General features: G+C 45.4%; 1 protein-coding gene across 1 annotated transcript in view; it reads right to left on the reverse strand.

The window, feature by feature from the left end:
• The window catches only part of LOC115466227 (regulator of G-protein signaling 3-like), a 51,215-nt gene that overhangs the window by 22,025 nt on the left and 15,880 nt on the right, over positions 1-13,310 (reverse strand). The window contains exon 2 of the mRNA XM_030197355.1: positions 12,239-12,787. Coding sequence (XP_030053215.1) covers positions 12,239-12,787 — 549 coding nt within the window. The remainder of the gene's footprint in view (positions 1-12,238; positions 12,788-13,310) is intronic.

Consider the following 13,310-nt stretch of genomic DNA (forward strand, 5'->3'; position numbering starts at 1 on the left):
TACGCCCCTGCTATGGGGTATTCTGTGAACAGTGGGGTCATACTGAAAGTGATATAACCGGGTGGGAAAGGCCAATTGACATCAGTGATGGATTGATAACAGCCAACTATTAATTGTTAACGACTCGTTATCAAATTTATTTGCACATGAAATTCAGGATCATGCACAAACTTGAGCACTATTTATACAATCCATGGGCTTGCGTACAACTGTCAGGGGCCATGCATGTGGGCGGAGCTTGGCTGTGTCACCAAGTGACGCATCTAACCAGTTCCCAAGGAGATAATATATGTATGCAGGAGTGGGTTGACAGTGGTTGGGGCCCCCGGGCAGCCCCGTCGCTGCACTGACGCTCCCCTCCCATATACTACAACTCCCCCCCCCCCACCAGGAAGTTACATGAAGAGGCGGGCTGCAATGAGAAAAAAGGCCTTTGCCAGCAACAGAGCAGCCTATGGGAGTCGCTGCCTTTTGGAAAAGAAACAAATAAGGTATAGGGTTGAGGGAGGGGAGAGGAAAGTGCCCCTCCTGGAGCATGCTTGCCTGAGGCCCCCCCTCAGGTGGCCTAATGGTAGGGCCGCCACTGGCCTGAACCTAAAGAGATCCAGGCCATCAAGGCCGCCCCCATAGCTATGCCACTGACATAAATTTACTTGGTTAAAATCCGGTTTTAGCCGGGTAAATCCTTTGAATATCAGCCCTACTATGTTGCTTTCTTCTGAAGCTGTTCTCTGCCTCTTGCTTCACTCTCTTCCGATTGCATTACAGGATTTGATAGAGGCAAAGTGTTGCTGCTGCTCTAGGCCTTTGTAAGCCGATGCATCACAAAGGAGCATTCTTCCATAATAACTGGATTTCTCTCCCTCCCCACCATTCACCTAACAATCTGATCTTCATGCAGAAGAGGAATGAGACAGGAGAACTGGAATCAGGACTGAATTTACCTATCATCTAGACAAGCTATAGCTTAGTGCCTCGCATTACAAGCGACCTTCATTATTGTTATGTATTATTTTAATAAGCAATATGAAGGTTTGTATATAATGCAGCATTTTATGCATGGAAAACTATTAAACCTAAAATAGATTTCCTACTTAATGGAGGCGGGGGAGGGTCTCTTAAATATTATAGCTTACTGCAGTGGTGCCAAGTGACTCAGTTCCAGGCTGGAGGTTTTGGGACAGTCCTGGATTTCTGAACACCCTATCCTGGTGCATTATGGGACTCAGCACAGATTTCAATGGGCAGGATCAGGCACTACAAATCCCACACTGCTTTGGGATACAAGTTCAAAAACCAGAACTGGCCAAAGCATCTCCAGCCTGAACTGGAGTCTGGGGCAAGTGTTGAGCGGTTTACCAGGGGGTGGGTAGAATAAACATCAGGGCGAGGCGCAAGAGGTGTGAAGAGAAATATTGGTGATATAGGACAAAAGGGCTTAACCATTAAGAAAGACTAGGCAGTCACCTAGGGTGGCAGTTTTGAGGAGGGTCAGAGATGCCAAATTATTCTGTTCCAGGCTGGACATGTAAGGACAGTCCTGGGTTTCCAACCACCACCATCCTAGTGTATTATTGGGCTTGCAGCACTGATTTCAATGGGCAGGATCAGGTACTACAAATCCCACAATGCTTTGGGATGTAAGCGCAAAACCAGGACTGTCCCCAAATCTCCAGCCTGGAACTGGGTAACTTGGCATCTTTGTGAGTGGTCACAATATCCATAAATTTGGCCCTGACTGGAGTCCTCACACCAGGTAGATGGACAACATGTCAACAACAACCACTTCCCCCCCCACCCCCTCCACTCGTCAAGCAACCTGAATAATTAAAAAAGATCCCAGTTCTGCATTCTTGTACCTTGTGTTTCCTGTTAAGTTATATAAAGTTCAAAGTGACGTCTCTGACAATGAATCCAGTGGGGGTGGGGGGGGAAAGAGCGCTATGGTGTGGTAACTGGCAGAGTACATGAAGGGAAAGGGTTGAAGATCAGACAGTTTCTCAGCTTGTCACTGCATGAATGTATTTTAGTTATCGAGATTTATTAACCGCCTTTCTGAAGAGATTCACCCAAGGCAGTGTACAGCAGGTACAGTTTAACATAAAACTTACAATTTTGTTAACAGCATAACAATAGTAAAATAACCAAGAATAAATATAAGTACAATAAAGGAGATACACTTGAAAACAGTAAATTGAAACCTAATAATAGAACTACCGTGAAACGGTATCAAAAATAGACACATTTAACAGCACTGGAATTTGAATACCAGAGATATAATACAATATTAGCATAATACTAATGACACACCTAATAAGCAGCATTAGAACATTCAAGTAACATAGATATGATGCTAAAGAGTTTCTACAATAGCTCCCGACTCGGCGTCCGATCAAGTCGCCATCTTGTAACTTAATAGGGCTTACCATATAGCTGAGGGACCAAGAGCAGATATATGATGGGAACAAGATGCATGGGTACAGATTCAGTTGGGATAATTTGGTGGTTGGCTAAACTCAAGGCAAGTTCTTTGTATAGTTAAGCAGGAGATAAGGAACTGATCTAAGTTACAGTGTGTGTAGCAAACTAGTTCAGGTCCAGTATGAGTGTATAAGCATGTACTAATGTTACAGCACTGAATGGAGTGGAATGGGTAGAAGTAAATTGCTTGTTTACTGTTTCCAAAAATACTAGGACTAGGGGGCACGCAACAAAGCTACAAAGTAGTACATTTCAAATGAATTGGTGAAAATATTTCTTCACTTGGCGTGTAATTAAACTCTGGAATTCGTTGCCAGAGAATGTGGTAAAAGCAGTTAGCTTAGTAGGGTTTAAAAAAGGTTTGGCCAGCTTCCTAAAAGAAAAGTCCATAAGCCATTATTAAAATGGACTTGGGGAAAATCCAGTGCTTATTTCTAGGATAAGCAGCACAAAACGTATTGTACTGTTTTAGGATCTTGCCAGGTACTTGTAACCTGGATTGGCCACTGTTGGGCTTCATGGACCTTCGGTTTGTCCCAGTATGGCAACGTTTATGTTCTTATATACTTATGATTTTCATCTGTGTAGAATATAGCACACGTAGGAGTATTTACTCATGGGGGATTGGAGTGGGGGGGGGGGGGGGGTCTGCCTGGAACAATGCTTGGCAGATAAAGGGTTGAGATATTGGGGCCGATATTCAGACCACAGGAGCTAGACTGGCTATCTCCCGTGGTTGGCAGTGAGCCCAGAAATTCAATTCTGGGCTGTTTCCAGTGACCGGCGTTGAATATCTGGTTTATTTTGGGGCAGATTAAATATAGCCAACTAAGTCGATATTCAGACTTAGTCAGTTATCTTTAAACTGGCCACAGTTTAAAGATAACCGGCTGACTGGCTGGGTTAAAAACTGGTTAAATGGGAGGAGACAGAGGGTAGTGGTAAATGGAGCTTGCTCTGTGGAGAGGGATGTAATCAGTGGTGTAGTACCATAGGTATCGGTCCTCGAGCCGGCTCATTTTAACATCTTTGTGAGTGATATTACGGAAGGGCTATCTAGTAAGGTTTGTCTCTTTGCGGATGATACCAAACTCTGCAATAGGCTGGACACCCCAGAGAGTGTGGATGGCATAATGAAGTTTCTGGCGAAGCTTGAAGAATGGTCCAATGATTGGCAACTTAAGAAATACAGGGGGTCATGCACTTGGGTTACAAGAATCCAGGGGAGTGGTACAATATAAGGGGTGAAGTGCTTCTGTGTACGAAAGAAGAGCGGGATCTGAGGGCAATTGTGTCTGATGACCTTAAGGTCTCCAAGCAGGTGGAAAAATTGACAGTCAAAGCCAGAAGGATGCTCGGGTGCATAAGGAGAGGGACGACCAGCTGGAAAAAAAAAGAGGTGATAGTACCCTTATACAAGTCTCTGGTGAGACCCCATTTAGAGTACTGTGTGCAATTCTAGAGATCGCACCTACAGAAAGATATAAGCAGGATGGAGTCGGTCCATAGGGCAGCTACGAAACTGGCAAGCGGTCTCCATCATAAAACATATGGGGACAGGCTTATGAACCTCAACATGTATACGGTGTGAGACAGGAGATATGAAAGAGACATTTAAATACCTCAGTAGCGTTAATGTACAGGAGGTGAGCCTTTTTCAAATGAAGGAAAACCCTGGAATGAGAGGGCATAGGATGAAGTTAAGAGGAAACAGGCTTAGGAGGAATCTAAGAAAATACTATTTCATGGAAAGGGTGGTGGATGCATGGAATGGCCTCCCAGTGGGACTGTGGAGGACTGTGTCAGAATTTAAGAAAGCATGAGACAGGCACGTGGGATCCCTTAGGAAAGGAAGAGTTAGTGGTTACCAAGGAAGGGCACTTGGCCCTTATCTGCTGTCATATTTCTATGTTTCTATACCCCACATTTTCATGCAGCCAAATATGGCCGCTAAACCAAAAAAAATCAGTGGATAGCTGGTTATATCGGGTGATATAACTGACTATCTTCTAACTGGGAATATTCAGCAGGGGATAGATGGTTAAGCACTATTTAACTGGTCAGCAGTCATTCTGGCCGGTTAAATAGTGCCAAATATCGGAGGGATAGTGTCAAAATCGATGATAAGCAAAAACATCAGCCAACTGAACCAAGGCGTCTCATCCCAAACTCTGTAATGGCATTAATGTACCATCTGGTTGCAGTACATGCTCCAAACGTGAGATACCCTTGTATTCTCAGATTCTAAAGACTTCATCCTCAACCCCTGGAAGGAATGCTGCATTGCCCCTAAGAGGTGAAAGATGGATGTAGTGGAATCTACACCCCAATATCTGGTCAAATCCTGCCACAGTGCTCACAAGGGTCATAACAGAAAACTCTGTCGTAGAAACAATGGAAAGAGCTTCAGAGATGCTTGTAAAAGGAAACTGAAATGCCAAGGGTCAAAAATATATGTCTTGACCTGTACTGGAGTATAAACTTCTGTCTGTAAGAGCCAGTCACCCAGATGTCGACATAAACATGCCTGATTATATCTGTATAAATCAGGTAATCCCATTCCCCCTCCCCGACAATTACCCAAAAACATTTTTAGAGTAGTTTTAGGTCTTTTGCCTCCTCAACAAAATTTTGATAATTGTCTATTAAAAAACAAAACAAAACTCAGTGCACAAGAAGTAGAGGCTGACCACAGACTTTCCACTGTGAGCAGTTCCTGCTGTTATGCTGCTTTGTTCTTTCTCCATTGACTTGATGTGTGCAGGAAACTCAATTAGAATCTTAAAAAGCTCACCTTTATTCACAAATCTGCTTTACATATGTGCTCTGTGAATACCAGGGGCATATCTTACTTTAAGGGAGATTTGGGCCTTCCTTTTGTTTGTTTGGCATATCTAGACCTGACATTTTGAGGGGGCCAGAGTTAAAATGGGGGGAGGGGGGGAGCACTAACCACACATCAACCAGCATCGAGTTAACTCTGCAGTTCCCACAGTTCCACAACCCACATAACACCAGCCCAACCCAGCATCACTTCACCAGTGTCCCCAAAGTTTATTATTTTGTTTGGGGTTTTTTTTTTTTTAACCTGGAGAGTCTGGATTCTCAGTCTGGACTCTGGAGTGGACAGCAGGCAGGGCAGTGTGGAGCCTGGACTACTGGTGCTGCTGCTGCAGTGATAGGCAGGCTAGGCAGCAGATGGTGGTTCTGGTCGGTGGTGGGCTCTTCAGTGCTCCAGTCCTCCTCCTCTGGTGAGTGGTAACTGGTTGGCGCGAAGTTCGTGAACCCGAAGTTGTGAGGCACGAGGTGGGTCACGGTGAGCAGCCAGCCAGAGCGGCAGTGAGGCATGACGAGGCGGTGAGCAACAGGGCGGCAGCGGGAAGAATTGTGGAGTCGGACGGCCGCTGACTTGGACCGGACTAGATCAGGCCAGACTTCGGTGGGAAGGACCGTGTGGACGTCACGTCATCACAGAAACAGAAGCGCGCGGCCGCGTTGCTGATCTGCAAGGGCGGGCTTCTGTTTCTGGGAGTCTGACATCCTGCACATTGTATGTGCAGGACATCAGACTCACAGAAGCGAAGCCTGCCCTTGCAGATCCACGCCAGAGAACAGGACTTGTTCGGCTGGCGGTGCCAGCAAAGGTACCAGTGGCGGCGGGGGAGGGTTGGCAGTGGGAGGGGGGTCCAGGGCCAAATCTAGGAGGGTCCAGGCCCCCATGGCCCCATGCAAATACACCCCTGGTGAATACCTTTTGTGACCCCTGAGGCAGATGCCCTTGGGCGTCAAATCACGGATCGTGTCAGGTCCCTTGAACTATCTAATAAAGTATTTTCATCAACATTATCTCCTGAGTTGGTCTAGTCTGTGGTCAACCTCTACTTCTTGTGCACTCAGTCGATTCATCGTAGAGGTTTCTCCTGTTCTATTGTTCCCTATAAAAAAAACCCCACACAAATCTTTCTTCAGCAATTTAAGGGGCAGCATTTGCGATACATATTGAGACATATTTTCAAAGCACTTTGGGAGGCTAAGTTCCATAGGTTTCTATGGAACTTTGGGAGGCTAAGTGCTTTGAAAATGAGCCTCATAGTCATCTTGGAAAATCAACCATTTTAAACAGATGGATCCCTACCATGCAGACAAACGAGGAAGTCGTTGCCAACTTGATCATGTTGCAGAAGTGGAGGTAAGCAAATGAGTAACTTTAAGCTTGTGTAACTCTGATGTCTATTGTCAGCTGGATCTTCAGATATCGCAAAGAATGACTCACCCATCGTATCCACACCTGATGAACCCTATCCGAAAAAGCCAGTGCCAAGGACTTTGACCGAGGGGCCGATGCACAAAACTCCAACACCAGCTAAATACCGACCAATACTCAACACTTACATCATGCAAATTATATGCAAGCTGTTAGTTTTGAGCACTGGGTAGGTAAAAAGGTCCGAGCATTCTTGGCACATGCTGGAATTTGTTCAAGTTCTCCAGCACTTGAAGAGAGTTCCTTTATGCACTGGAAAAGTAGCAATTTGAGGAGCTGATATTGGGAAAAGAGACCTCTTCAGTCAAGCTAAGCACTTGTGGGACTTTATTTTGATAAAGTCATGAACTACCAGTGATGTGTCTTGGAATGTTGGGGATTTGATGTGGATATTTTTGTTTCTTGATGACTAAAAGAGACTGTGGGGTTTTGGCTATTTTTTGCCAGTTTTTTTTAGTTTGCAACTTTTTTTTCTCTTGTTTCTGGAGGGTTTTTTTTTTTTTTTTGGTTGTTGCTCTCTTTTTTTCTAGAGATAGATAATTTAGTGGAGCCAATGATAATATTTGAGAACCCCTTTGGGAATAGATTGACACGTTAGGTCAGGCCATTGCTCTTTGAGTTTTGAGGATAATTCCGGATAATAGTACAATTGACGATACTTTTACAATTGGATTACTGCAATGCAGTATATGTTGGTTGCAAGGAAAGTGCACTGACATCGCTGCAAACCGTCCAAAACATGGCACCATGGCTAATTTTTAAGAAGCCGAAATATGAAAGAGTTCCTCACTACTCGAAACACTACCCTGGATGCCAATCAGGGCAAGACTGATCTACAAAATACCAATGGCATAGCTACGGGGGCCACAGGGGGCCTGGGCTCCTCCAAATTGGCTCTAGGGTCCCCGGTTTGGCTGGCAGGGGTCCTCAACCCTCACCAGCTAAAGCATTTGTCCACGCTGGTCTCACATTGCCTGGCGTTCTGTCCTGTTTTTAGTCGCTGTGCATTCTAGTTTTAATGAAACTGTGCCGGCAAGGGGGGGGGGGGGCGGGGGGGGGGGGGGGGGGGCGGAAGTGGCAGCAGGAGGGCGGCAGCAGGGAGATGTGGCAAAATATGCCCCCCCACCTTGGGCTTTGGTCCCCTTTCCTGTCGAGGTCTGGCTACGCCCCTGCAAAATACTATTTGGTTTGTCTCCAGAATACGTTAGATTTGGTAGAACTATCTCCTAGAAACGCAAGCCTTGAAACCAGAAGCTACCTACTTCTTCACCTACCCAACTGCAGAAACATAACTTACAAATCCATCTACATGGCTGGATTTAGCTACCTGGGCTCCAAATGGTGGAACTAAATACCAAAGATCACGAGAAGCATCACGAACTATCTTCAGTTTAGAAAAGAACTGAAAACTCACCTCTTTAAAAAAAATTCTACAACAAATAACTTAGTTATCAACGACCATTCCGATTACTAATCATAAACTATCCTTATAAGACCCAACCGAAATGAAAACTGTAATTGTCAGCCATCACTTTAAAAAGTAAAGTAATAGAGTAACTGTTAACCGGAATGCAATTTCTAAGCCACTTTGAACCGAAACTTGCTTTTGGATAACAGTGGGATACAAGAATGCACAAATAAAAATACATTAGATAGGGAAGGGCTTGAGTGTAAATTTTAAGGGGCTTCGGCATTAGCTTCAGAACGTTTAGTACAAGAAGAGTGCTGGGCAGACTTCTACGGTCTGTGCGCTGAGAATGGCAAGGACAAATCAAACTTGGGTATAAAGGGAAATGGGACTTGATATACTGCCTGAGGTTTTTGCAACTACATTCAAAGCGATTTTCATATATTCAGGTACTTATTTTGTACCAGGGGCAATGGAGGGTTAACTGACTTGCCCAGGGTCACAAGGTGCTGCAGTGGGAATTGAACTCAGCTCCCCAGGATCAAAATCCACTGCACTAACCACTAGGCTACTCCTCCGCTCCACATACCATAAAGTATCACATACCATGTAAAGTGAGTTTATCTTGTTGGACAGACTGGCTGGACAGTTCAGGTCTAAATCTGCCATCACTTACTATGTTACCATGTATGTTACACTAATTGTGAGATTTTTGGTACCTCCCCAGTCTGGGTTAGCCATCTTGGTAGCAAACTGCATGTTTCATGCTCTTTTTGGTTTACTTTATACTTCTATAATTGCCATGCAAGGCTTCTAGACTGACCTCCATAGAGCACAGATACAGCTGTAGCAGCTGACGTGCAAGACACTATGAAAGAGATGGTTCTTAAAATCAGGGTTGGGCAATGAAAAATAAACAGAAAAACCATGTTGGACATGAACAGAACATACTAGGGAAATGCTTTTAGAAATGTATTTCTCCTTCTCTCTCAGATGCGGGTGTAGCCAACTTTGACCTTGGACAGCTTCCTCCAAACCCCTGAGATGAAATTCCACAGACTTTGGATTGGGACAGAGTGCCTGCAATTCTTGTCGGGAGGCAGAGGGATAGAGGACAGAAACGGCAAGACTTCACTTCCTGGCCCCCCCCAACTCCCCCTCCCCCAACCTCCCTTGGCAACCAGGGTCAACAACTTCCTGTACAAGTCCTGGGAACATGGGCCACTCAGCTGTGACTTGCTGACCTGCAGCAGCGAGGACAAAGAGAGGATCGTTTTCCCACTGCATGCAGGGTCTTCTCAGTTGTGATCAAACACAGAGCCGTCTGAGCTGTCGGCCGCCTGCAGTACCCTGCTCACTTCTGAATAGCTGTGGCTGGCCACCATGTAACAATAACGTGACCGTAATCATTGACCGTGGCTGGAAATCACTGACCATGGTGTAAACGTTTTGTGACTGTGATCGTTAACTATGGTTGGGAATGGTTGGTCATGGTGTAACCATCAGTGACTTGTGGTCACTGACTGTGGCTGAGAATAGCTGGTCATGGTGTAACCTTATTGTGACTGTGATCATTGACCGTGGCTGGGAATGGTTGGCCACAGTGTAACCATACTGCGACTGTGGTCGCTGACCGTGGCTGAGAATGGCTGGTCATGGTGTAACCATAAAGCGACTGTGGCTGAGAATGGCTGGTCATGGGATAACCATAAGCAACTGTGGTCACTGACTGTGGCTGAGAATGGCTGGTTATGGTGTAACCATAAAAGGAAAGGGAATGGGACTTATATACTGCCTTGCTGTGGTTTTTCAAACTACATTCAAAGTGGTTTACATATTATATATAGGTACTTATTTGTACCTGGGACAATGGAGGGTTAAGTGACTTACCCAGAGTCACAAGGAGCTGCAGTGGGAATTGAACCCAGTTCCCCAGGATCAGAGTCCACTGCACTAACCACTAGGCTACTCCTCCACATAAAGCGACTGTGGATGAGAATGGCTGGTCATGGGGTAACCATAAGTGACTGTGGTCATTGACCATGGGTAACCACAGTATGATAGGCAGGCAATGGAGTGGCCTAGTGGTTAAAGCACCAGTCTTGCAATCCAGAGGTGACCGGTTCAAATCCCACTGCTGCTCCTTGTGATCTTGGGCAAGTCACTTAACCCTCCATTGCCTCAGGTACAAACTTAGATTGGGAGCCCCCCTGGGACAGAGAAATATCCAGTGTACCTGAATATAACTCACCTTGAGCTACCACTGAAAAAGGTGTGAGCAAAATCTAAATCAATAAATGTATGTCTTTGGCATTGCATTTTGGAACATGGCAGATGTGGATAAATCTGGTAACATCACAAAATATGCCAGGAGAAAATGAACATGCTTTCTGCTGAGTAGGAGTCTGGATTATCCTTTTAAACAGTTAATGAGGCATTGCCACTTTGAGAAATAAATAAGCATCATCCCTTCCACCGTCTGCATGCTGGGATCTCTGAATAAAGAGAAATAAAATAAAATAAAACATGGAAAAGAAAATATGATACCTTTTTTATTGGACATAATAATATATTTCTTGATTAGCTTTCGAAGGTTGCCCTTCTTCGTCAGCTTTGAAAGCTAATCAAGAAATGTATTAAGTTATATCCAATAAAAAAGGTATCATCTTATTTTCTTTTCCATGTTTTATTTTGTTTTATTTCTATTGATTACCTTTAAAAGTGGACTAACACGGCTACCACACCTCTCTACTGAATAAAGAGGAAATGGCTCAGATAGCAGAAGAACTAGAGCAAGTAATCACATTTTTACAATAATGAGATGGTTCAGCAGATCACAGTTGCTACAGACATATCAGAACATCAATAGAGAGCCTGTCACTTCTAGGGGACTAGAAGACTCAGGGGATGGACACAGGGATGCAGAACCTGTCACCTCTAGGTCACTGGGGACTGGAGGGTTCAGGGATGGACATAGGGACACAGAGCCTGCCACCTCTAGGACACTGGAGGTTTTAGGGGATGGGCACAGGGATGCAGAGCCTGTCACCTCCAGGGCACAGGGATACAGAACCTGTCACCTCTAGGTCACTGAGGACTGAAGGGTTCAAGGATGGACATAAGGACACAGAGTCTGTCACCTCTAGGATACTGGAGGTTTTATGGGATGGCCACACGGATACAGAGTCTGTCATCATCAAGACACTGTGGACAGGAGGACTCAGAGAATGGGCACAGGGGTACAGAGACTGTCACATCTGAATTACTGGTGAAGGGAGGATTCGGGGAATTGAGAGAGAAATCCTTTTCCTGGGGGGAGGGGCAACTCTGGCAGAGGTGGGAGGGATGGGGAAAAGTTGGGTGTGACTGATGCTTCTGACACAAATTGGAGCTTATTCCTTGGCTTCTGTTCCAACATGCGGCCCCAAGTCTCTTCCTCTCCGCCAAACCTTGCTGCAACTTGAGCTATAGGCCTGGACAAGATACCACCCACATTCCTCCCACATGACTAGACCAGGCCACAGCATGCCAGTGGGTGACTGAACTGGGATCCGTCCCACCATGGTTTTACTACACTAAATAGCTCTAGTGGTACAGGGCATAGTGGGTAGAGTAGGGGCTCTACCCACCATGCCCTGTGCTCAACTCTAGCATATGGCATTGGCCCTGAGCAGGGCTTCCATATGGATCCATGAAAGTAGACTGAGCTGGTTTTTGGATTTAATCAAGCTGTATGCAGGGGGATGTAGTTCTGAGTTATTTATGTAGAGCAGAAGAGATTACATATCTCAGCATGCAGTGAAAGTCAAGCCAGAGTAGACTTAGGCTGACCTAGCTGACATGGTGCTATGTTGGTAATCTACCTTGACTTCCATATATGAAGGAAGGTATTCTGGTAAGTGCACATAAAGGTACATAGTTTGAGGAGGAATTCCCAGCCTGAACCAGACTCCAACCTCAACCTAAAAAAAAAAGCATACTCTTGGCTAAGGAACAGAAAGCTTCCACTCATTAACTGTAATTCTCATCCTTACCCACCAAAAGGGGTTATTTGGCCACAGAGAACACCATAGGTGTTTCCTTACCTTACTGGAGCTGCTGAAGAATGACCTCAGGTGCTGCTTGGCAGCCGCCATTTTGGTTGCTCGGCGCTGCTTGCGAAGGGTCTTGGGAGACGGGAGGCTCCACCCGCTTCCCGATTGTTTCTTCTCCTTCTCCTTCTTCTTCAGCAGGCCATCGGGCACCTCCAGTCCCTCGCCCCGGTCCAGGTGTCCTTCACTGTACGTCCTCCACATCCCGCCAACGGCATCTGGTCCAAGACGTGGCCCTACGACCCGTGCCAAGCTCTCCCGGCTACGCTCCATATCTGACTCCTCACAGCTCTCCTGATGAAGCCGATCTAGCAGGTCAGTGCTAAGGCTGAAGGCCTTGTCCACACGCACCTCTGGCACCACAATGGTCGGTGTGGTGGGGCCACCACTACTGTGATGTGCCTGGGCAGACTCGCTACCCACATCTTCCAGTTCATCAGGGGGCTTCTGTTTCCGGAGGGCTGTGCGGTGCCAGGGCAGGTCGCAGTCCGCCAGGCAGTTCTCCGACCCCGACTTTCGTAGAGGGTTTACATTTTTGAACATCTGGAGAAGAAGAGAAATTCTGTGAAACGCCTTAAGATCATAAGGGCAAACTGGCCAAGCATCCTGTTTCTAATAATGGCAGCCAGTGGGTACTCAAAGGAAACACACAAAGGCAGGGCAGGGCAAGACGAGGCGAGGGTCTGCTCTGGGTGTGTTTTGGGCAAAAAACAATACAGGAACAAAAAGGAAACCAAATAACTTTCTTCAAGAACAATAAAGGAGACCTGACGTGACTCTTGTTTCGGCCCTAACGGCCTACATCAGGGGTCTAAAATGTACACTCAAATAAAAATCTATACCTTATAAATATAAAAGATATATACAAAGAAACTTAAGACATATAAGAAGTTCTTTAAATGTCAAGTTTCTCTGTATATACCTTTTTACATATATTATTATTTTTAAAAATGTACTTATATGTCTTTTAAAATGTATTTATATGGTATAGGTTTTTATTTGAGTGTATTTTTCTGTAGTTTTTTAGACCCCTGATGCAGGCCAGTTAGGGCCAAAACATGAGTTG

This window comes from Microcaecilia unicolor, chromosome 3 (genome assembly GCF_901765095.1).
Source record: "Microcaecilia unicolor chromosome 3, aMicUni1.1, whole genome shotgun sequence".
Classification (NCBI taxonomy): domain Eukaryota; kingdom Metazoa; phylum Chordata; class Amphibia; order Gymnophiona; family Siphonopidae; genus Microcaecilia; species Microcaecilia unicolor.